Raw genomic sequence first — 22125 nt, forward strand, 5'->3', positions numbered from 1 at the left:
TATGTAAGATTCATGAAGAATATGAGAAAAATGTGTGACCATACTTCTGAAACTTCTAACTCAAAGACTGAGAAGTGCAAACATTTATTTCACTTTCAGTACCTGCTAAATAAAGCTATCAAACTCTTCCATTTTAAAGGTTACCATCATTCCACATTCTTCAGTGATATTACTGAGAGTGACTCAGTATTTGTGGCTAACAAGTAAAATATAGATTTTAAAACCAGAAGAGTAAGTAGTTCTATTCATGAGGTCCTCAAGTACAAAAGAGATAAAAGTAAGAATTCGACAATTGTTAAGTGCCCCAATTCACCTAACCACAGAAATAGTAGTAGCACTGACGTTTGATAGAAAAGAACTGTGAAGGAGTAATATTAAGATGAAGAACACTGTTTAAATACAAACTGTTTTAAAGGAAATATTAAAAAGTGACAATTTTACTAATAGTCTCAAAAATTCTATTAGATCTCCTCAATATCAGAGCCAAAAAACAAATTCCTTAGTTAATACACCTGTATCTCCTTTCTTCCTCCAGCATAAGTAGGACTAAATATCACTGCTAGTTAAAGCAAGGACAGTAGAGGAAAAAGAGAAGCCACAGGGTTTCTCACTCACTGTGGCTCCATCCCACACACCCTTCCATGCACCCAAGGAAGACGAATGGGGTGCAGAAGGGGCATGAATTGCTTATAGCAAGCATAACATATTTTTATGGTAGCAGAAACAAAGATCTTTCCCCACCAAAATACAAAAAGGAGGAAAAGTTAAGAGAATTAGGCCTAAAGCCAAAGAGATTTATGGATACCACAATTTATTAGGGGCACAATATTTAAGAAATAGCCATGTAACCCCAAATATTTACTTATTTTAAGACAAAGAAAACATTTAGTAGTTGCAGTATCATTACTCTTTCATGACCTGACAATCTGAAAGCTTTAAGACTGCAACAAGACTTTCTTTTAAAAAAAAATGTTTTTATTAAAAAAATTTAACATTTATTTATTATTGAGAGACAGAGAGAGACAGAGCATAAGCAGGGAAGAGGCAGAGAGAAGAGGAAACACGGATTCCAAAGCAGGCTTCAGGCTCCGAGCTGTCAGCACAGAGCCTGATATGGGGCTCAAACTCACAAACTATGAGATCATGACCTGAGCCAAAGTCGGACGCCCAACCAACTGAGCCACCCAGGTGCCCCCCCCAATTTTTTTTTTAATGTTTATTTATTTTTTTTAGAGAGAGAGAGACAGCAGAGGAGGGAGGGGCAGAGAGAGACAGGGAGACATAGAATATGAAGGAGGCTCCAGGCTCTGAGCTGTCAGCACACAGCCTGACGTGGGACTTGAATTCATGAACCAGGTGATCATGACCTGAGCCAAAGTCAGATGCTTAACCATTGAGCCACCCAGAAGTCCCCCTGCTTTTTTTTTTTTTTTTTTTATTTTTTTTTTTTTTAATGTTTATTTTGAGAGAGAAACAGAGTGGGAGCAGGGGAGAGACAGAGAGAGAGGGAGACACAAAATCTGAAGGGACTTTCAAGTTAAGATATAAACTATCTGTTCCAGTTAATCCCTTCTTTTTCTGGCCAAAAAAAAGAAATATAGGATTTCTTTGCCATTACTTCAGTGATACTTTACTGTAACTAAAAAATACTTATCTTCTTGTTCTAAGGTATGAATTGTGTATGTTTTAAGTCTCTACTTCTTGAAGAAATTTAGCCAACTAAGGCTTTATTCTATGCTTAACCAAAATGTCAACTTTATTACAGCAATTGTGTATTTTCTATAATACTATTATTCTATTTATTTTTAAATAATCTCAATAAAGAATATCTAGCTAAAATTATGAATTATCCTTTACAATTATTCTTTGACCCTACAATTTTTAAATACTAAATTTCTCGGATAGTAAAAAGTTATATAACATTAGAATACACTGTGTATCTGGGTATTGTGGGTACTGATCTATTGATATTTGGTTATTAAAAACAGATGACTTGGTTAAATAATTACCAATAAAAACACAAAACATTTCTTTCTAAATGAGAGGTAGCCACCAATTAGTCACTCCATTTTTAGGTCACCGGAGCACCCTTCCCAATTACCTTAACATAAACCCACAATGCTAAAATGAGACAGTCTGACCAGCACAATGACAAGTAACTAGTAAACAGCTTGCAGTAAAATCCTTAATAATTAAGTTTCTTCCTTCATTTTAAAAACAGGATCAGGGATTAATGAAAATAAGGTAAGTAAAACAATGAGTTAAGAAAGAACATAACCATAAATTGTATTTACCATTCCATCCCAAATGTCTGTAAAAAATACTGTTATAATAGTTCATTCAGCAATCAATGTAGCAAGCACTGTGTTAGCTATTAACACCGAACATGACAGCCCTGGGAGAAAATTCATTTTTTCAGACAACTTTGTACAATTAATAAATTGATTTAAATAAAATACTTCCTCAAAATATATACTGGCTGGAGCAAAAAATGTTGAAAAGCAAGAATGTCAAGTCAGAACCGCAGCAAAAGTTTGTGAGAAATTATGTATTTACCTTGGATCTGCACTCAGCGTTATTACAGTTTTTTGTGGTAGAGAACTTTGTGAGCTTTGTTTCAAATCCTATAAAAATAAGCAAAAATTTTTTTAATTTTAATTTTAAAACCCAAGTTTCAAAATTAGCTATGTAATAGTACTTACAAGAATCCTAAAAAGGGTAAAATGGGGAAAAAATCCTCTTTCCAGCTACACAAAGTCCATCAAAGTTCAAGATAAGTAATTCTTGTGTGTGTGCATACATGTGTGTGTGCATTTAGATCTCAGGACGGCATATGTCACAGGGACCAGACTCCAATTAGGAACCAAATCAGAGTCCTAAAGATAACTGTGCAAAAAGTTTTACTACTTTACCTTTGTATCACAGGTTTCATTCATATCCTATGCAATGTTTGCCCATTTGTTGGATTTTTTACCTTAATATGAAAATATGAAACCATAATTTGATTACAAGCATCAGTATATGAAAATACTGAAATTATCTCTGATTCCAGATGTGTAAGTTCCAATTACATGCAAAATTTCAAAGCCTATCATTCATAATAGACTCTAATGATAAAAAAAAAAAATTACAATTTTAAAATATCTGAGTCACCAAGTGGAAGTCTCAAGAGGTCTGCAACCAACCATTTTTTTCAACTGTTCTTTGCTGTGGAATAGCATATTCTTCCTTTCAGAGTATGTTCTGTTTTATTGGCTCATCTGATCCTAACAACAGTATAAGCTATGTCTGGTATCGTCTCATCTTACAGGGCTCATAGATGTTAAGCAACTTTTTCAAGGCCCATGCGATCAGGTTCAGAGGTTGAGGCTAAAAGCTAGTCTCCTAATTCCTCAACCACTCCTCTTCTGTTACACACATCTGAGCACTGCCCACAGCACTCCATGGCCTGATCCTAAAACCAGAAGACAATTTAGGATCATTCAAACTGAAGTTCAGCAAGAACAGATTAAGGATTTACAGCAGCAGTGCAAACACCAAGGGGCTTCTAATTTAAGCCAAGCAAAAATAACTAATTATGATGCCCAGTTATCTCACCATATCATCTTACAATACATTATCATCAACACACTTAAGAGTGTTTTGGAAGCCTGTTATGTTTCACATAACAAAGTAAGTTCATTATTTTATTTTTCATGCTTAGATTTAGTCAGAACAAAATATACACCATAAAACAAATACATACACACTGATAGGAAAGAAGCACACACAGATATTTCATATGAAATGATATAAATTCTAAGTACAAGGAAATCACAATTTTTTAATGTCTCTTTTCACTAAGCTTCTCATCCCCCTTTCCAAATTAAGAATAAAAGAATCACACACTTTTATGATAAATATAAAAGATATCAACTAACCATGTCTAGCAGGTTATCAAAAGAGTAAGAGTTGTACGAGTTTTTGTCCTTCAAAATAAGAAGTAGTGCAGAATATCCGATTATCTTCTTCAAATTCATTAAGGAATGAAAGAGTCTGTGAACCAAAAATGTTACTGGTCTGAGAAGTAATTCAAATATCTGTATACAATACTTTCAGTTTCTTTAATAATGGCCAAACCACCATTACTCTCATCCTGTCTTCACAAAGTGCAACCTATAATGAACTTATAAGGAATTGATACTTTTTTGCCCACAATTAAGTACTTAGAAAAAAAGGAGGGGGGTTAATCACAAGATACCACTAATAAGGATTCATTTAAAGTAGAAAACTTTCTGGACATACCTGAAACACATAAACTTATTCAAATGATTCTTCTTTTTTCTTTTCTTTTTTTTTTTTTTTTACCTGCTGATACATTCTATGAATATCATGTCAAATAATAACACCCTGCATGATCACTCCAACAGCTTTAAGGCGTTCTTACCAAAAAAGCACTTTGATACTTTAGAAAATTCTTTAGCAAGTGTTGAAATAGCAAGAGAAGACATGAGTTTAACTCTTGCTCACAAAATTCAATCAGTATACACACTTCAAAAAATTCAAATTCTTGTTCAAAAAAAAGAGAAAGTTTTCACAAGTCTGGCTAATGAAATTGTCTTTGTCCCTGTTAAATTTTCTTGGTCATTAAAATTGCTAACTGTATTCAAACTGTATTTTTACGTTAGAGGAACCAAAGAGATGCATACCAGTCAACTGATTCAAGATCAATTCCAGAATATAATCTTAGGACATTACCAGCTATTGCTGAAACACTACACATAGGAAAAGAATTTGTTTGAAGTTTTTCTCAAGCTCAGTCTTGTTTCTTTAAAGAACAAGTATCCCTGTTTATGGAACAGTTATCTCTAAGTAAACTCACTGGAGAAATCTGTAGAGAAACTTGGTGACTCATGCTTTAATCAACCACGGAGTCTATTATGTTTTAAAGTGATTATATCATTTTCCCCAACATAGGAAGCAATTTTGCATCTATACGTTAGGAACATTTTTGCTGGCATGCAACAACATCAAAAAAAATTGTAAGAGAATCAGAAATAACTTCTTTTTGCAGAGCATTGAGATTACCTTCAAAGATGTAAGTGATCATAATCGTAAGTTAATTAACTAGGTAAATGTGTTATACATACACAGTATTAAAGTCTTAAGGACATGAGTTCAGGCCATCAACCAGCTAAGCTTCTCAGTCTATTCAAATGTTTTCCTAGATGATAACAAGTGTTCTCTCCAGATTAAGAGACAATATGAATGGCTACAACTCAGTTCTAGAAACAAGCCCCTCGATCTAAGTTTATTTTTATTATCTACATAGCTATCTTTATTAGGCTGTCTGAACCTGCAGAATAAAAGTCATGTTTTCCATCAGCTAAAACCTTATATGTATTACAGCACACTGAAGAGTCCTAATTAAACTGAGGGAATGCCACAAATCAATGTTTGTATCCTAAAGGCACACACACAGTTTTCTAATGAGATAAGCACTAAGTACTGATACAGTATTCCCCAAAGCTTTCTCAGGATGTATAAAGCTGTTTTGTTTAAGGCAAAACAAGACTACACACGGTAAATAAGTTTGGGAAACACTGGGTAAAGCAAAATTTTAATGTTTCACCACTTCAGCATTGTGGGATTTCTCAGAGCCTCTAATTTGCTAACATGCCCTTATCCTATTATTATCAAACAATTCAGAGAACATCACTTAGAAATCAGTTTTCTCCTTTGTTATCATTACTGCTGTTCAAAGCTGGTATTATCATGTTTGTTTCAATGAATAGTTTGATCTATATGTTTGGACCCTCATACTCACCCTTCGTTCATTTTTTTCTACCTACCTTAATTACAAGGTATAAACTGGCAGAATTTTAAATCTTTGTGTAGCTGACCTCATTATCATTTCTTCTCTTTTACATAGCCACATTATCCACTTTTAAGCTGAACATTCATCACAAAGTGTCCCAGTCTAACTCATTTTTTCATGCCATGATTAGAATTAACCTTCAAATAGCCATGAGGTATTCTTGCTCTCCACGTTATCATTTTATAAACATTCAATCTACTGTTGAGAGAGCAGTAATGTAAGTATGAATCACCCTTAGATGGCAGAAGAGAAAGCTAGAAGGGTCTGGATCCCTGTTAGCATTGTGGAGCTGCCATACCTGAACCAAGGATCTGCAGAGTTCTTTCATACGGCATAAAAGAACAGAATTTATTCAGTTTCAAGTTGGTATTAGTAGCAGCCAAATGTAATCCTTAACTCATACACTTGTTCACAGGGACACTTCTGCCAATATCTGAATAAACAGTCAACAGTCCAAGAACAAGAGAACACCCAATGCTAGCTGCTTCTTTGTTTGTAATTCTCTAACTTGTGTTTTGAAATTTTCTACTTAAAATGTCTATGCTAATGACTTGATAATTGTGTATGACTTTTCAATGAAGTGTGAAGTGCTCGCAAAGCAAATTTACAAATGTCAAGTATAATTTGAGAATTATTGTGTCTTTTTTCTCTAAGATGCAATTTTGCACGGCATGTTTTTATACGCTAAAAGCGTAACCAAACATATGGAAGAAATAATGACAGGACTTCTGGAAAGGTTACGAGACAGAAAATGTCCTGAAGCAAAAACTCTATGACTGTACCCAAGTCTCTTTCAATATGGCAGCCAGAGAGAGCAGGTATACAGTGCAGGAGAATGACTTTTTATTTCCTCTTAGAAACTCTGCTCTGAATCTAAGCACCTTCACTTCTAAACTCTCAATAAACCAAGAAGGCAGAAGCAGGTGAAAAGGAAAAAATGGAGGATCGGACCTTACTTTTATTTTTTTTTTAATAGTTTATTGTTATACACACTGTTTTTGCAACTTTTGTTTTGCTTTTGTTTTGTTTTACAATACATCTCACAGAGATTTTTGAATCCATATATTAAGTGTGTCTTTATCCTTTCTTTGTGTTAGTATTTCATTATATAAATAACAACTTTTTTCTTTTACTTATGCTCTTAGATCAACATGTAGCCACAACATATATTTAAAACGAATACTTGTTTCTAACAAAACAAGGACTAATTTCATAGTACTCTCAGTATATTAGTAAAATATTTTCCAATGAAAAATATTTCTTCAGAAATTTTATTTTAGAAAATATTCACTTATAATAATAAATGTATTTGTTTTGCAGGGAAACCAGATTCAATAACCTCTAAATGCCTCATAGGATGGGGGTTGTGAGGGCAGGGAAGGAGAGTGAATCACCCATGATCTGGGGGAACAGTGGATGGAGAGGGTGGTGCAGACCCTAAAAAGCAAGTTAGTTCGTCTGATCCCATGACTGAACTATTATCATGGACCGATTCCAAGGCCATTTGCTTTGCCTGCAAATGGTTTTTAAGTTTTTGAGGATCTGACCTTACTTTCAAAAATGACTTCTGTGAGCGAAAAACCAGTATCACCATCCATTGAGTGTTTCCCACTTTAAGCCCAGCTCAACCTCAACGGATGCCAAATATATTTGCCACAAGAAAACTGAGACTATATCAAGATATTACCTTGAATGTATTCTCAAGGACTGAAGTCAACTAATGAAACCTTAAGATTTTTCCCCCCAAAGAGTCAAAATACTGTAACTAAAATCTTAATTAACACTTATTACGATTAGTAATATCAGTTGTGGATCAATTTTTAATGTTGACTTTATGTGCTGTATACACTTCACATATGGGAGCATTTATTTCAAAAAGAGTCACCTTTTAAATCTATATTATAAGAAAATAAGAGCATATTTTAACAATTTTAAAATATTATCAAAGCACACCATTATTGATAGGAAAAAATCTTGAAGAAAAAATAATCTAAATCATAGTGAAACAATAGTCAAAACTCCTTCCCCAACATAGGAATCTTCTCTACACTGATCCTGATGAATGGTAATCTAAACTTGGGCATGATGGTGAAAATCTATCCTAAAAGGTAAGCCTTTCCATTATTGGGAAGCACTATTTTACAAAGTCCCCTGCTGTTCTGAGCTAAAACCTGTACTCACTGTTTCCAATTCTGCACTGTGAAAACACCTGAGCTTCTACTCCCTCACTCATCTTCATAAACTTTCAGAGAGCTGAAGATGGCTTTGATATCAATACCCAGGCCATCCCCTCTCATCTCAAGTCCTTATATCATCCATCCATATATATCAAGGTTGCAAGGCTCTTCTACTTGCTGGGTATCTTCTAGGCTGATTTTTTTGGTCAATGTCCCTCTAAGAAACAATGAAGTATCTGAGAAAAACCGGATATAAAACAGGAAATGAAGCTGCTATACAATGAAGTGTGGCTCTTTATCTCCCTGAATTATAGCTATGATCCATTTGATACCAAATCCTTGGTCAAGAAGGTAACCCCAATTACCACAAAACATGTAAGAAAAAACACAATCAGTTTTATATTAATGTGTCAGTACTCCATTTGCAGAAATGCACTGCAATAAAAAGTTAGAACAGCTAGTATAACATCAAGAGGTTTCTTGAAAAATGCTTTGAAAACTGATGTTTTTCTATAGCAATACTTATAATGCATATCATTAGTAATATGGTCTAATGTACATTAGCAACTTCATCAAAGATATAAGCCTGTGACCCAAAATTTTTAAAGACTGTTTTATAATCACTTTTTAAATAATTATATTACCTGGTACCATAATCCACAACCACCCAATCTTTTGCAGTTCCTGTGATAGCATCATGATGTTGAAATAGTCCCAAATTTCTTCTGGCTTCTGTCAGTGTCGTGTAATGGGATGATGAAAGAAATTTACTTATCTTGTATTTCTGAGCTTGTTTCAGGGCGAAATAGTAAAGAATTTCAGCAGCCCTAGTTGCATAAAACAGTCATTAATTTTTATTTCAAAACAAATATTGACTATTTAAAACATGTGGTACTGATACATTTTCAAATGTGGTTTTTCAAAAACCCACAATTTCAGTGCTATTTATTAAAAAGAGATACTGATAATAAAGATTTCTATAAGACCATCAAGGTATCCATCTAATAAATCTAAAGCATTGATCATCAGAGAACATCACGTCTAAACTGATATAAAGGGCCCTTGTTCTAGACGTTCCTGGAAAGAAGCCAGTACCCACTGGCAGCGTGATATTTTTTCACTATGTTCTACGTAAGTTAAACCTATCTCAACACAGCAGTAAGAAGTGGTTAATGGTTTCTGTCCTTCCTATCTCCAAGATCAACACAGACACAAAAGATGAACTTCATCACCAGAAAGCCATTTACTCTCACATATGGACATTAAAGGAGAGATGGTGTGGCGATATATGGTCACATGGGTGGGAAAGTAACAGTAAAGCAGACGCAGAAAAGTGATGGCTTGACAGCTCAGTGACAATAGCTAGTCTAAGTGTTGAATGATAACAATGTAAGTGTTGAATTCAACAATATAAACTGAAAGATGATAAAACATATGCTGTCTTTTCTCATTTATTTAAAAAAAAAGCACTTCAGCTTAAGAATAGTTTTTGAGCAAGAATATGGGGATTTATCATTTTAACACTTTTTTATTATTTCATCATCAGAGGATATGGTTCAAGATAGGCTTCAAAAGAAGTTCTTTGAAAGGAGATATGGCTTGATGAAGTAAAAAATGTAATAAGGCTCTTTATGCCAAACGTATTAAGGATAATGGAGAGAAAATCAAGGCAATATATAAATGCATAAAGATATAGGGAAAAAGAAATGTGAAGTACTTAAAAAAAAGAATTCCTTTAAATTTTGCAATAATTAAAGGTTACTAAATAATCTCCACTTTTAAATTCTAACCCTTCTAAAATTCATGGCATGAGAAACACTAAATTTGAGTGAAAGAAAGTGTATATATGTTCATATATATCCACAGCACATACTCCTGGTTTTGAAAAGAATACACACATATAAGGATATTCCAAAATGTAAAAATGGGATTTAAAATTTATTTTCTTCTTTATACTCTTCTATTTTATCCAAGTATTTTTTTTACAAATAAGCTATAAGATGAAGTATTTATTACCACACAATAAACTTATTTTCAAATAATTACGTTTTGATATTCACAATTAAATGGTTTTTTGTTGTTTTATTTTAAAGCAGAATTTTCAAAATATATTACCAGCCCTAAGTACTTCCATTTTAAGTATGCTCAATAAATTAAGATTGAAACCACATTTCGTAATTGTCACTAAAAAATAGGTGACACTTTCAAAAAATGCAGTGGTCCAAAAGAAATCTCTATATTACTTAGTACTTTCTCTGTTTTTATCATGGATAGTTTAGAATAACATAATAGATAATTATATTCTATTGGGTAGAAATGCATAAATTTCTCTAATATAGAAATACTATTTTATTACAAATACAATAATATGTATTCTTTTTGCACATTTGTGAGTATCCCAGAAAATAGTCAAAGATCAGGTTTTTGAAATAATGGTAATGACACTTATGGTAACAGTAAAAATAATAAAAACATACTATTATACCAAAGTACAACGCTTGAAGAAATGCATGATTTTTATAAAAAGGCTTTCCAAAATGTACTGTTTCTACCAGTATATAGAAGAAAGTAGGTGTGACATTACCTTTTAATACTGAGATTCATCATGAAAATTAATCATCATGAATTCATGATCTGAACGAAGTTGAAAGTGAACTTAACAGGAAAATAAATTAACCTCCTGAGCTACATACACATAGAAAGAGCCTCATGAGTTGCTGGGGTGGTTAATCTTTACCAAAAAACACCAAGACTCAGTTACTTACACTGTCACACTCCTCACTATGACAGCTGCTAGCCACATGTGGTTATTTACACTTAAATTAGTTAAAATTAAATGAAATTAAGAGTTCATTTCCTTAGCCACACTGGTCACATTTCAAGTGCTCAACAGTTACACGTGGCTAGTGGCTACATACTAAACAGTGCAGAAAAGAGAGACAGAATATTTCTATCACTGCAGAAAGTTCTACTGGACACTGATGAAAAGCTCTACTGGATAATGATGGTTTAGAATGTTTTTATTTTCTACTAACTTTTCTGCCTTTTCCATGTCACTGTACTTTTTCAGCCTATCACTCTGCCTCCATCAGTTCTCATCTCTTTCAAGTTTTGTTCTTCTAAGCAGAAAATCATACCTATAAGAATATATTTCTAATAAATAAGAACTGAGATGGAGCCTCTAAAGTTCTCCTACATATAAAATACATTAGTTTTGGATTATGTACTTTGAGGCCCACATTTTGGCCACTGAGGGGCCATATTTGTTCCTTTTGACCCTTGTTCTGATTACTAATCTTCAGACACACATGCTGATGCCAATGAATAAAATTGTGTTGTGCAAACAATACAGGTAATTAATTACAAACATATAAAACATAAAATATAGGAGAAAATCTAATTACATAAACTGCTTTTCCTTCCAGAACAAAAACCCATGTAATAATTTGATTATGCTTTGGAGACATATCTCTGATTACATTAAAATTTCGCAATTACATTAAACACATCCTAACACTGCATAAATTTCGTATATTATGCAAGACTCTACAAAAAGGCTATGATAATACAAAAGAGGTGAATAATTAATGTAGCTATCTAAACATAAATGTACCTTAAATGGGATTCCAATATCCTATCCATTCGCTTGTAAAAGGGTCTGGATGTAAAGTAGCCACTCCAGTAATGATCATCTCGGTCAGCATAAGTGAAAAAATCTCCACTTAGAACAGGGAACATTGATTGGCTATTCTTTCCACTGGTTACATCTTCTTTATCCAGTGCATCAAAGTAATCTGATAAAGTTCCAAACTGTATCTAATGAAAAAAAAAGCTACACTTCAATTATTCATCTCTACCTTAAAATTACATCTAGCACTGAAAGGAGAAGTTAATAATAAATATTTAAAATGTGCTTCAACGTTAAGATGAAAATCTAGCTCAAATTTTACCAAACTCAAAAGCAGGGGGGAAATACACAGTGACTCTTTCTTTTACTTGCATCAAGTCCCAAATTAAATTAAAATAAAACTGATATACCTAAGGGGTTAGAAGAGCTATTTAGATATACAAATTTGGGAATCTGATTAACTCCTTACAAATCTCCAGAATTTCAAAATATGCAGGGGTCATGGCATAGAATTATTCAGAGATGAATGAACGCTGGGAGGAAGCAGAAAAAATAAAACATTTCATTTACATATATTTAGCTATAACATTTTGAGCAAAATGTTCCAGAAGTCTGGAATAACAGTTTTGTTAAGCATTTTCATAGGTCTTATGCACATATACTCTCCTGGCCTCCCCATCTCCCTAGTTTGAGCTCTTATAAGGGAGACTTCAAGAACAGCAGATCATTAAAAATAAACAAAACAGGGGCGCCTGGGTGGCTTGGTCGGTTGGGCGTCCGACTTCCGCTCAGGTTATGATCTCACGGTCATGAGTTCGAGCCCCGCGTCAGGCTCTGTGCTGACCGCTCAGAGCCTGGAGCCTGTTTCAGATTCTGTGTCTCCCTCTCTCTCTGCCCCTCCCCGTTCATGCTATGTCTCTGTCTCAAAAATAAATAAACGTTAAAAAAAAATAAACAAAACAAAAAAGGAACTTTCTCTACCAGCAGGTAACACTGAATAGAAGTAAAACACAGAGTGACAAGAATTGAAAGGTTGACTGCTCAAACGAAAAGGTCTTCTGACTAATGATTTAAATTACCAGAACATAAATCCATTTTTATGAGCCCAAACTATTCTATAAATCAAAGGAAAAAAGAAACATTATACCAGACTATGTAAACAGATATTAAAAGGCACGGTTTTTAGAAATAAACAGAGAATTTAACAGGGAATGTATTTCTTTGAGTAACAGTAACATTCTAATTTTGTTTCCTACCTTACACACACACACACACACACACACAGAGAGAGAGAGAGAGAGAGAGAGAGAGAGAGAGAGAGAGAGACTAAAACCATTTTGATTCAATGTGGCAGAAAAATAAGAGTAGTTAACAACAGTGAGTAGCATTCTAGTAGAGTGGTTAAGAACAGCACAGAACCTGGATCTAGGTGGAATGGAATTAAATTTCATCTCTACCACTTACCTAACATGTGGTTTTGAGCATATTATATACTGTCTCTGTGTCTTTGTTACAGATAATAGGGTCTAAGTAAAATGCTTAGAAATACAACTGGCAAATAATGGTGCAAGTTTTAGCTATTATTCTTCTATTGCCAAGGCAAATTTCAACTGGAAACACAATGATATTAGTAAGATAAATATAAGTTATCAGAATATAATTGTGACACAATATTTTATGACAGCAAAATAGATGATTTTAAATATTTTAAAATATTTTAATTAATTTTTGTATTAGCCAAGATGAATATACTTCTTTCCTGGCAAATTCCCAGGGCAAAGTTTATGTAAGTGGCCTGGTGGGCTTTCTCACAAACTTAATTCAGTCTCAAAGGACTGAAACGTAATCCTTCATGCTGAGGTTTCAAAAGAAATTATTTAAGACTAAATTTTTTTTACAGAACCTTTTGGTAGCTCAAATAAAGTACATATTTGGGATTCCTAAACAAATAACTAAAAAAAGTCAAATATTTTTTACATTAAAAGGCAATAAATAATATCTTAAACATAACTTTAATATTAAAGATCCTCAAACTCCTCTTTCTGGACAACATACAGGAAACTTACATAAACTGTAAAAAAAAGTGATGATCAATAGCAAACTGACTGTCTTGGCTAGTTCAAGGTCCGTTTGTTAGCCATCTATATTCAATTACTTACTTTTGTTTTTCCTTTCACTAAAAGACAATAATAAATGTAAGCTTCCAGCTTAGACAAAATAACTTCAAATACCCTACAGAGAAGAGACATAACTAGATAAATCACAGAGGAAAAAAAAAAAAAAAACACCGAAAAAAAAAAACAACAACCCACTTTTGTTTGAAAGGTATCTAAGGGCAATCAAAGCAGCCAACACTTGAATGCACAAATTCTGGAAAGAAAGGAAATGCAGGAGGGTTACTGTGCACAAGGTTAGAATGCAAAAGTTAATTACACTTTTTATACATGGACTATACCATGTTCATGGATGGCCTAATATGGATCAATATTCAAATTGATCCATAGGTTCAAAGCAATGCCAATCAAAATCCCAACCTTTTTTTTGGGGCGGGGGGCGGGGGGGTGGCCAGAAGAAAGAAGACTTATGCTATCAGACATGAAGACCTATTCTAAAACTACAGTAATTAAGACAGTATGAGATGAGTCAAACAGACAAAATTGAATACAGTCTACACAAGATCCACACAAATATAGTTTCATGCATAATGAATGACAAAGATGATGCTACAGTGTAGCGGCAAACTGGTCTTTTCAATAAATAGTGGTAGATATCCATATGGGCAAAAATGCCCTTTGATCCCTACCTTCATAAAATTCATAAAAAATCAATTCCAAATACATTACAGACCTAAATGTTGAAGGTAAAGCAATAAAGCTTCTGGAGGACAACTTCATAAGAAATATATTTTCATGACTATGAGGTATAAACAAAAATTTCTTAAGTAGGACACAACAAGCACTTATCATAAAGGAAAATACTATTATATTATATTTAATTAAAATGAAGGATTTCTGTTTATCAAAAGACAGTATTAAGAAAAAAAACAGGCTTACATAGTGGGAGACAATATTTGCAAAACTTTTATCTGAAAAAAAAAAGACTCAAAGGAAAACATATATAAGAACTATAAATGGTACAAAAAGACAGATAACCCAATTTAAGGAAAAGTCATCAAAAGTTTTAAATAGGCACTTCACAAGAAGGTACCTAAATGGCAACAAACTTATTATGAAAAGAGGTTCAACCTCGTAACTACCAGGGAAATACAAAATAAAACAATCACATCTATCATAAAATATAAAAAATGAAAAACAATCATAACTATACAAAGTCTGAGTAAGGAAGTAGAGCAACCGAAATTGTCATAAAATGCAACAATTAATGCAATCTATTTTGAAATACTGTTTGGCAATATCTGCTGAGGCTCAACATGTGCATACTCAATGACCAAAAATTTCCATCCCACTTTATACCCACATAAACTCACACTTATGTATATCAAAGCATGCACAAAACATGCAAAACGGCTTTATTTATAATAGACAAAAATTGGAAAACAACCCAAATATCCATCAACAATACAATGGACAAATTGTATCATATGGATACTAGAGATATTATACGGCATTAAAAATGAATATGCTGCTACATGCAACAATATGGATGAATGTGGCAAACAAACCTGGAGCAAGGAAATCCAGACACAAAATAACAGATACTTAAGATCCCCTTCTTGTGAAATTTAAAAAGAAACAACACTAATCATGATGACAGAAGGGAAAATAAGCTTACTTTTGTTAAGAGTTGGCAATGATTTGAAGGGGATTTAAGGGACTCTTCTGGATGCTATAAATGTTCTATGTCTTAAACTGGATGGTGATTGCATGGGATTTTTTTAATTTGAAGAAATTCTCTGTACACATATGGATTTGTGCATATCTCCTATGTATGTGATATTTCAATTTTTAATTACTTTAAAAATTGCCCTAGTGGACAAAGGAGGAAATGGGTAAAATACTAAAATCAGGACTTAATTCTGAAGAATCAGGTGGTATATCCTTTTGTGGACCACAAGAACATTCGCTAGGAAGATGTATTTAGGGATAAAATACCCATATACATATGCCATCTCCCAATCAAGTGTTCTTATATGAGCTTTGTCTTTGAGGAGATTAAGGAGATGATTTAAACACAGACCCCATGCACAGAGTTCATACTTTGGTAGAGGGTCAGTTGTAAATATCTTGAAAATACTTGATATTTTATTTAAGTTTATCTATTTGATACTATTTAAGTTTACTTAATAAACTTGAATTCTCACAACATAGCATGTAGCCTATCATCAGCTTTCTAATCTTCTAAACAGTAACATATGCTTCCTAAACAGAAGCATCTCAGCCCTAAGAAAGAAAAAGAGAAAACAAGAATACTATTAAGGAAAGAACAATGGAGCAACTCATTAAAAAGTGTATTATGCTGGGGCTCCTGGGTGGCATAGGTGGTTGGGTGTCTGACTCTGGCTCAGGTCATGATCTCACGGTTCGTGTGTTCAAGCTCCATGTCGGGCTCTGCTAACAGTTCAGAGCCTGTAGCCTGCTTCGGATTCCGTGTCTGCCTCTCCCCTGCTCACACTATGTCTCTCAAAAATGAATAAATGTTAAAAAATATATTTTTTTTAAATAAATAAAAAGTGTATTTTGTTAAAAGAAATTGTTGTATATTTTACCTGAAATCTAGGTTGGTATGATTTATAAGGCAGATTTTTTAAAATTTAAATCCAAGCTAGTTAGCATATAGTGTAATAATGATTTCAGGAATAAAATTTAGTGATTCATCACTTACATATAATGTATAAGGCAGATTTTTTAAAATTGCTATGCTAATTTTCATTATCCATTTAAAATATTCATAAATTCTTATCACAGAGAAAAACCTCACCTTAGGAAATTAGAAAGCTGATGACAGGCCACATTCTCTTCCTTTCTACAGTATTTTCACAGATATTCTACTGTCTCATGGGTTAGTGTATAAATATAATAAATACACTGGGTAATTTTCTTACAGAGTCTAATATATCACTCTTGTTTGAATGGTGACTCACGAAACATCTGCTAAAAAAAATGCTTTTATGGGATCAGGAAAATGTGAATCTATCTGGATATATGATATTATTGAATTATTAATTTTGTGATGTAATAATGGCATTATGATTTCATTTGTAAAGTCCTTATCATTTAGAGACAGATACTTGAAATGGTTACAGATGAAACTACATGACATCTGAGGTTTCCTCCAAAATCATCCCGGGGAGAAGGGGGAGGGGAGAGTGAGACACAGCTGAAGCTGAAGAGAGTGACCCAGAATTGAGCCATGGATATTGGGAAGGCAGGGTGAGGTTGGGGGGTGGTGGTACTTGAGTCGTTCTCAAAACTTTAGGGTACGTTTTAAATTTTCCACCAGGGGAAAAAAAGAGAACTACAGGCAAATAATCGATTGATTTTAGAAGTCTTCTCATCTAAGAAAAATGCTAGTGTATTCTCTGAACACAAGACATTCATTTGCAAAATTCAGGACATGTCCATCTGCATCTGCCAGTCACACTACTAAATCACCAGGATGCAACTGTCGGAGAGAAACAAACTTTCAACGCCGGTAGAAAAACAGGACATCACTGAAAAATGAACTTCACGCCTTACATGTTTACAGCCACTTAAAACTCATGCCTGTTTAATTCTATGGGAATGGGGAGAAAGGGATCACTTCAGAAACACAACTATAATACTAGAGAATTCTCCTCTGTAAGAACTACAGGTTTACATAAGGACCACATATTCAAGTAAATATTGAGATATGGGAACAAGAAACTAAGGCAACTGTGTTTTAGCCTCACGTAATAATGAGGCCTCAACTTCAAATGCACTTTCATAATTAAATATTTTCTCATTACCTTAACGTTATACTCAGGATGAGAATTCATATAATCAAAAAGCAGCTGGTAATTCTTAAACTGATGATCCCATTCTGTGCGTTCACAGTAGCGAAAATCATCTCCCAGCGGGGCCAGGAGAACTGTGGTACGGAAGAGCTTTGACTTTTTTCGGTACTGGTCGAGAAGCATCTCAGCCCTACAAAAGAAAAAGGGAAAAAAGGAACAGTAGTAAGAAAAGAACAATGGGGCAACTCATTACAAAGCGTATTATGTTAAAAGAAATTGTATATTTTACCTGAATTCTAGGTTAGTATGATCTATAAGGCAGATTTTTGAAAACTACTATACTAATTTTTGTTGTCCACTTAAAATATTCATAAATTCTTATCACAGAGAAAAACCCATAGTTTTTCTTATCCTTAGAGAAATAAAGTCACAGACCAACTTTGGCATATAATTACTAGGAACATCAATAGCCCTCCTGAAGCCCAGGCACAGATATTGGATCCTGGACAGCCTGTGTTTTAATTTTTTTTTTTTTTCAACGTTTATTTATTTTTGCGACAGAGAGAGACAGAGCATGAACGGGGGAGGGGCAGAGAGAGAGGGAGACACAGAATCGGAAACAGGCTCCAGGCTCTGAGCCATCAGCCCAGAGCCTGACGCGGGGCTTAAACTCCCGGACCGCGAGATCATGACCTGGCTGAAGTCGGACGCTTAACCGACTGCGCCACCCAGGCACCCCGACAGCCTGTGTTTTAAAATGATTTGGTCCAAAAAGACAATAAGGATTTCTCAGCTACATAAACTTTGAAGTTTGCTTTAACATCTCTTTCTCTAATTTAAGCTAAACTTGCCTGATTAAACATTAAAAAAAATAGTTTGAACAAAACCAATTATAGGACCGTATTTCCTCTTCAAAAGGAAGAAAAACAACTCATTTAACACCTGCCATCAATAAACTCTGTATCTGTCACAGTGTCCTTCTCAGTACTGATCAACAAATCAAGCTTAGGAATTGAATTAGCTTTTCTGGATTCTACCTCCCTCAGCTCTAACCACCCATGACTCAAAAGGATAGCTAAATACTAAATGTGCTGATGTACTTTTTTTTATATTTCATATTCTAGTAATTCTGTAGGAAATCCTTTTGCCAAATGCTGAATTGGGGCAACATTTGAAGAAGACTACGAATATAAGGTATTTAAGAGGAATGGCTTACCAAAATGAAATTAAACAAGCAGATAAACTCAGAGTAGTTCTCAATGTTGTAATGACACACTTAAGAAATTAGTGATAAATCACTAATATGCTTTTTACCCAATGTTCCAATTTTCATTTCAAGGGTTATTCAGAAGTAGGTTCTAATTCACAATATAAAAACTTATGAAAGAAACTCAAAGAACACCAATAATGAAAGAGGTATTTTATAGAAATAGTTAAAAAAAAATTTAACTAAATTTAGAATCTCATGATCTTTCTATAATGATAGTCTCTGAAATTGCTTTGCAAATATTAAATTATTAGCAAAATTTCGTAACTTGGTGAGTAAAATATAACCATAATATTCTTACAAAACACAGTTTTCTGAGATTAGCATTCAGTGGAGTACTTAATTCTTACTAATAATTTACGAATATTCCACACTTACCAAAAACAATTTTAGATTTTTACTTATAATTAAAAAATACATGTACAATAAGATTAATCAAACAGAAAGACAAATAAAATCAAAACAAATAAGTGAAGAAAACCAAACATATAAATCACAGATTATAAGATATACTATGTGACAGAGCATCCATCAGATCCCCCAGGCAACCAGAATAAAAAAAAGTAAGTGATCATTTAAATGAATCCCAAGGTTTACTACTAGATATACCATATTTTGTGTATATACACATAAGACACATAACAGGAAAGAAATCACAAACATTAAACGTGCCTTTTCCATTAAGCATCTGTCCTCACGCCCAGGCTCCTGCTCAGAAGGTGTCAACACTGAGAAAGCCAAGGAACCAACCTATACTACCTGGTAGACAGTGGATATTTATTAAATACATGGTACACTACTGACAAATGAACCAATGGATTATCACTCTGAAGATGTACAGCAGCAATCTGCTCTTCAATTCTTTCACCAGATTCGAAATGTCAACTTAACTAGAACCAAGAAAAAAATTCCCTAGAACATCCTACCATTTGACACGTAAATCATCATCATATGTAAAATATTGTGCATGAGAGCAAACCTCAACTTGATAAAGAATGGTGTTTCTTTATTTGGGAAGTAGAGGAATCTGCTGAACTAATAAACAGTATCAAGTGTATCACCTGTAAACTACAGTTCAATTTCATTTCCTTTAGGTTATTAAAACCAAGCACCACTAATCTGGAAGGCCCGTGTTTGATCTTCATTCATCAAGAAGTAAAAAGGAAAGTGATGTCTGGATGTAAAGTAACCAGTAGAGTTAAGATTTCAAGACTTATAAGAAGTTTTTTAAAAAAATCTACTTAAGTATTAAATAGACTCTTTCATCTCTCTGCCCCCAGGTGTCCGGAAACCACTTGCAAAATCAGTGGAACCGACTGAGTGCAAAGTATGTTCCTGGGGGGCAATCTTTGAAGTGTCAGATGGGACACAGCCACAGGATTACACAAAATGGCTTTTTTCCCAATAATGCACTTTAAACAGATAGGAGGACCAAAAAAAAGAGGAGCCTCACAAGGCCTTTGGGTGCACTGAGAGTCCCCAACTGAAGCATCTGGCTGCCTTCAAAGAAATTCCCTATCTTTGACCTCCTGAGCTGAGGATACTCTCCCCACCCTTACCTCTTCTTTTTCACTGTACCTTTTGCTACTTTATACTGGATTACTCTCCCATGCCTAACTAACCTAATCCCAGAAAGCAGGCCATTCACTGTTTCTGAGGGATTTTCATTGCTGTAGGAACCAGGAAAATGAAACCAGGTTGATTCCTAAACTTGGACACTTAAAAAAAAAAAAAAATTATAAATAGATTTTGCTAGAAGGGAACTATGGCTTCAAGAAGGCTGCCATGATAAAACACTTTTGTGTGTGCCACAGTGAGAAGCTCACAATGGAATATTTCATGGCCACAAGGACTCACTCAAGGCAGAGAGACCCAATCTCACCTTCCTCTTCCACACACAATTTTTAAAAAGCAATTTTTTAAAAATAAATAGACTTGACAGTACCTAGTGCAAAGATCTTATTTTATTTAAAAGGCTTTATTGTTGTGCTCTGCAATCACCTGGGGTGATTATGCTGGCACTCTATTCTCATTTTGTTGGCCTGGAGACTTTTCAAAAGTTCCCTGGGTGATTTCGGTGGCCGTGGTTGTTAAGTACTGACCTGCCTCACCCTTGCCCGTTTTAACCCTCCTGTGGAAGGTAGGATGCCTCGCTTCTTCTCAGCAAGCTGCGCTAGCATGGAGTTCCCTGAAACCATCAAACTTATGACTGGCAAAAAAACTGCATGTAATTATTGTTATATAATCCATGTATTACAATTTGATGAGTTTAAAAATATGTCTACACTTGTGTTACCATCATGTTACTGAAAAATTTTTTAAGGATGACATGTACAAGAACCTAGGCAGAGTAGGTTTGTGGAAACCTGAAATACTAGGGTCTTAAAACTACGGTTAAAGAATGTTCTGGTTTGTAGAGTTTATGGCTGTCATCATAGTTTAACTGTTTATAGTTTCCCATCTCACTCTCGAAAATTTCCTCATTTGCATAATAAATAACATGATGGATCAAAAAAATAAAATAAAAACCTATTTTACTTTTCTGGCATACATGAGTGGTTTACATTAAAACACAATGTTTTTTTTTTAATGTTTTTTACTTTTTTTGAGAGAAAGAGACCGAGCACAACTGGAGGAGGGGCAAAGAGAGAGAGAGAGAGAGAGAGAGAGAGAGAGAGAGAGAGGAGAAACAATCTGAACCAGGATCCGGGCTCTGAGCTGTCAGCACAGAGCCTGACACGGGGCTTGAACCCATGAACCGTGAGATCATGACCTGAGCAGAAGTCAGATGCTTAACTGACTGGGCCTCTATATTATAACACAATGTTTTATTTTTTTTTTTTAATTTTTAAAATGTTTTTATTTATTTTTGAGATAGAGAGAGACAGAGCGCAAGTGGGGGAGGGGCAGAGAGAGAGAGAGACACAGAATCTGAAGTAGCTCCAGGCTCTGAGCTGTCAGCACAGAGCCCGACGCAGGCTCAACTCACAGACTGTGAGATCATGACCTGAGCTGAAGTTGGACGCCTAACTGACTGAGCCACCCAGGTGCCCCACACAATGTTTTATTTAAATGCGTTATACGGCAATAATTTTTAAGTGAAGAAATTAAGCTTCATAAGCACCCAAATTAGAAGTATAGGTAACTAGATAGAATGAGATGCTTCTATCATTAATTTTCTTCTTCTTAAAAGAGTGATTCATTCCTTTGATTTTTATTTAGATAAATATGTTTAAATATAAATATTCCTAATTAAAATTT

At 34.2% G+C, this 22125-nt stretch overlaps 1 protein-coding gene across 1 annotated transcript in view; it reads right to left on the reverse strand.

The window, feature by feature from the left end:
* Positions 1-22125, reverse strand: part of MAN2A1 (mannosidase alpha class 2A member 1) — a 168683-nt gene that overhangs the window by 77678 nt on the left and 68880 nt on the right. The window contains exons 8-12 of the mRNA XM_040446993.1: positions 17610-17787; positions 11648-11850; positions 8679-8861; positions 3921-4035; positions 2557-2624 (exon numbers count right to left, since the gene is read on the reverse strand). Coding sequence (XP_040302927.1) covers positions 2557-2624; positions 3921-4035; positions 8679-8861; positions 11648-11850; positions 17610-17787 — 747 coding nt within the window. The remainder of the gene's footprint in view (positions 1-2556; positions 2625-3920; positions 4036-8678; positions 8862-11647; positions 11851-17609; positions 17788-22125) is intronic.

This window comes from Herpailurus yagouaroundi, unplaced genomic scaffold (assembly GCF_014898765.1).
Source record: "Herpailurus yagouaroundi ecotype Mexico unplaced genomic scaffold, PumYag 29, whole genome shotgun sequence".
Taxonomy (NCBI): domain Eukaryota; kingdom Metazoa; phylum Chordata; class Mammalia; order Carnivora; family Felidae; genus Herpailurus; species Herpailurus yagouaroundi.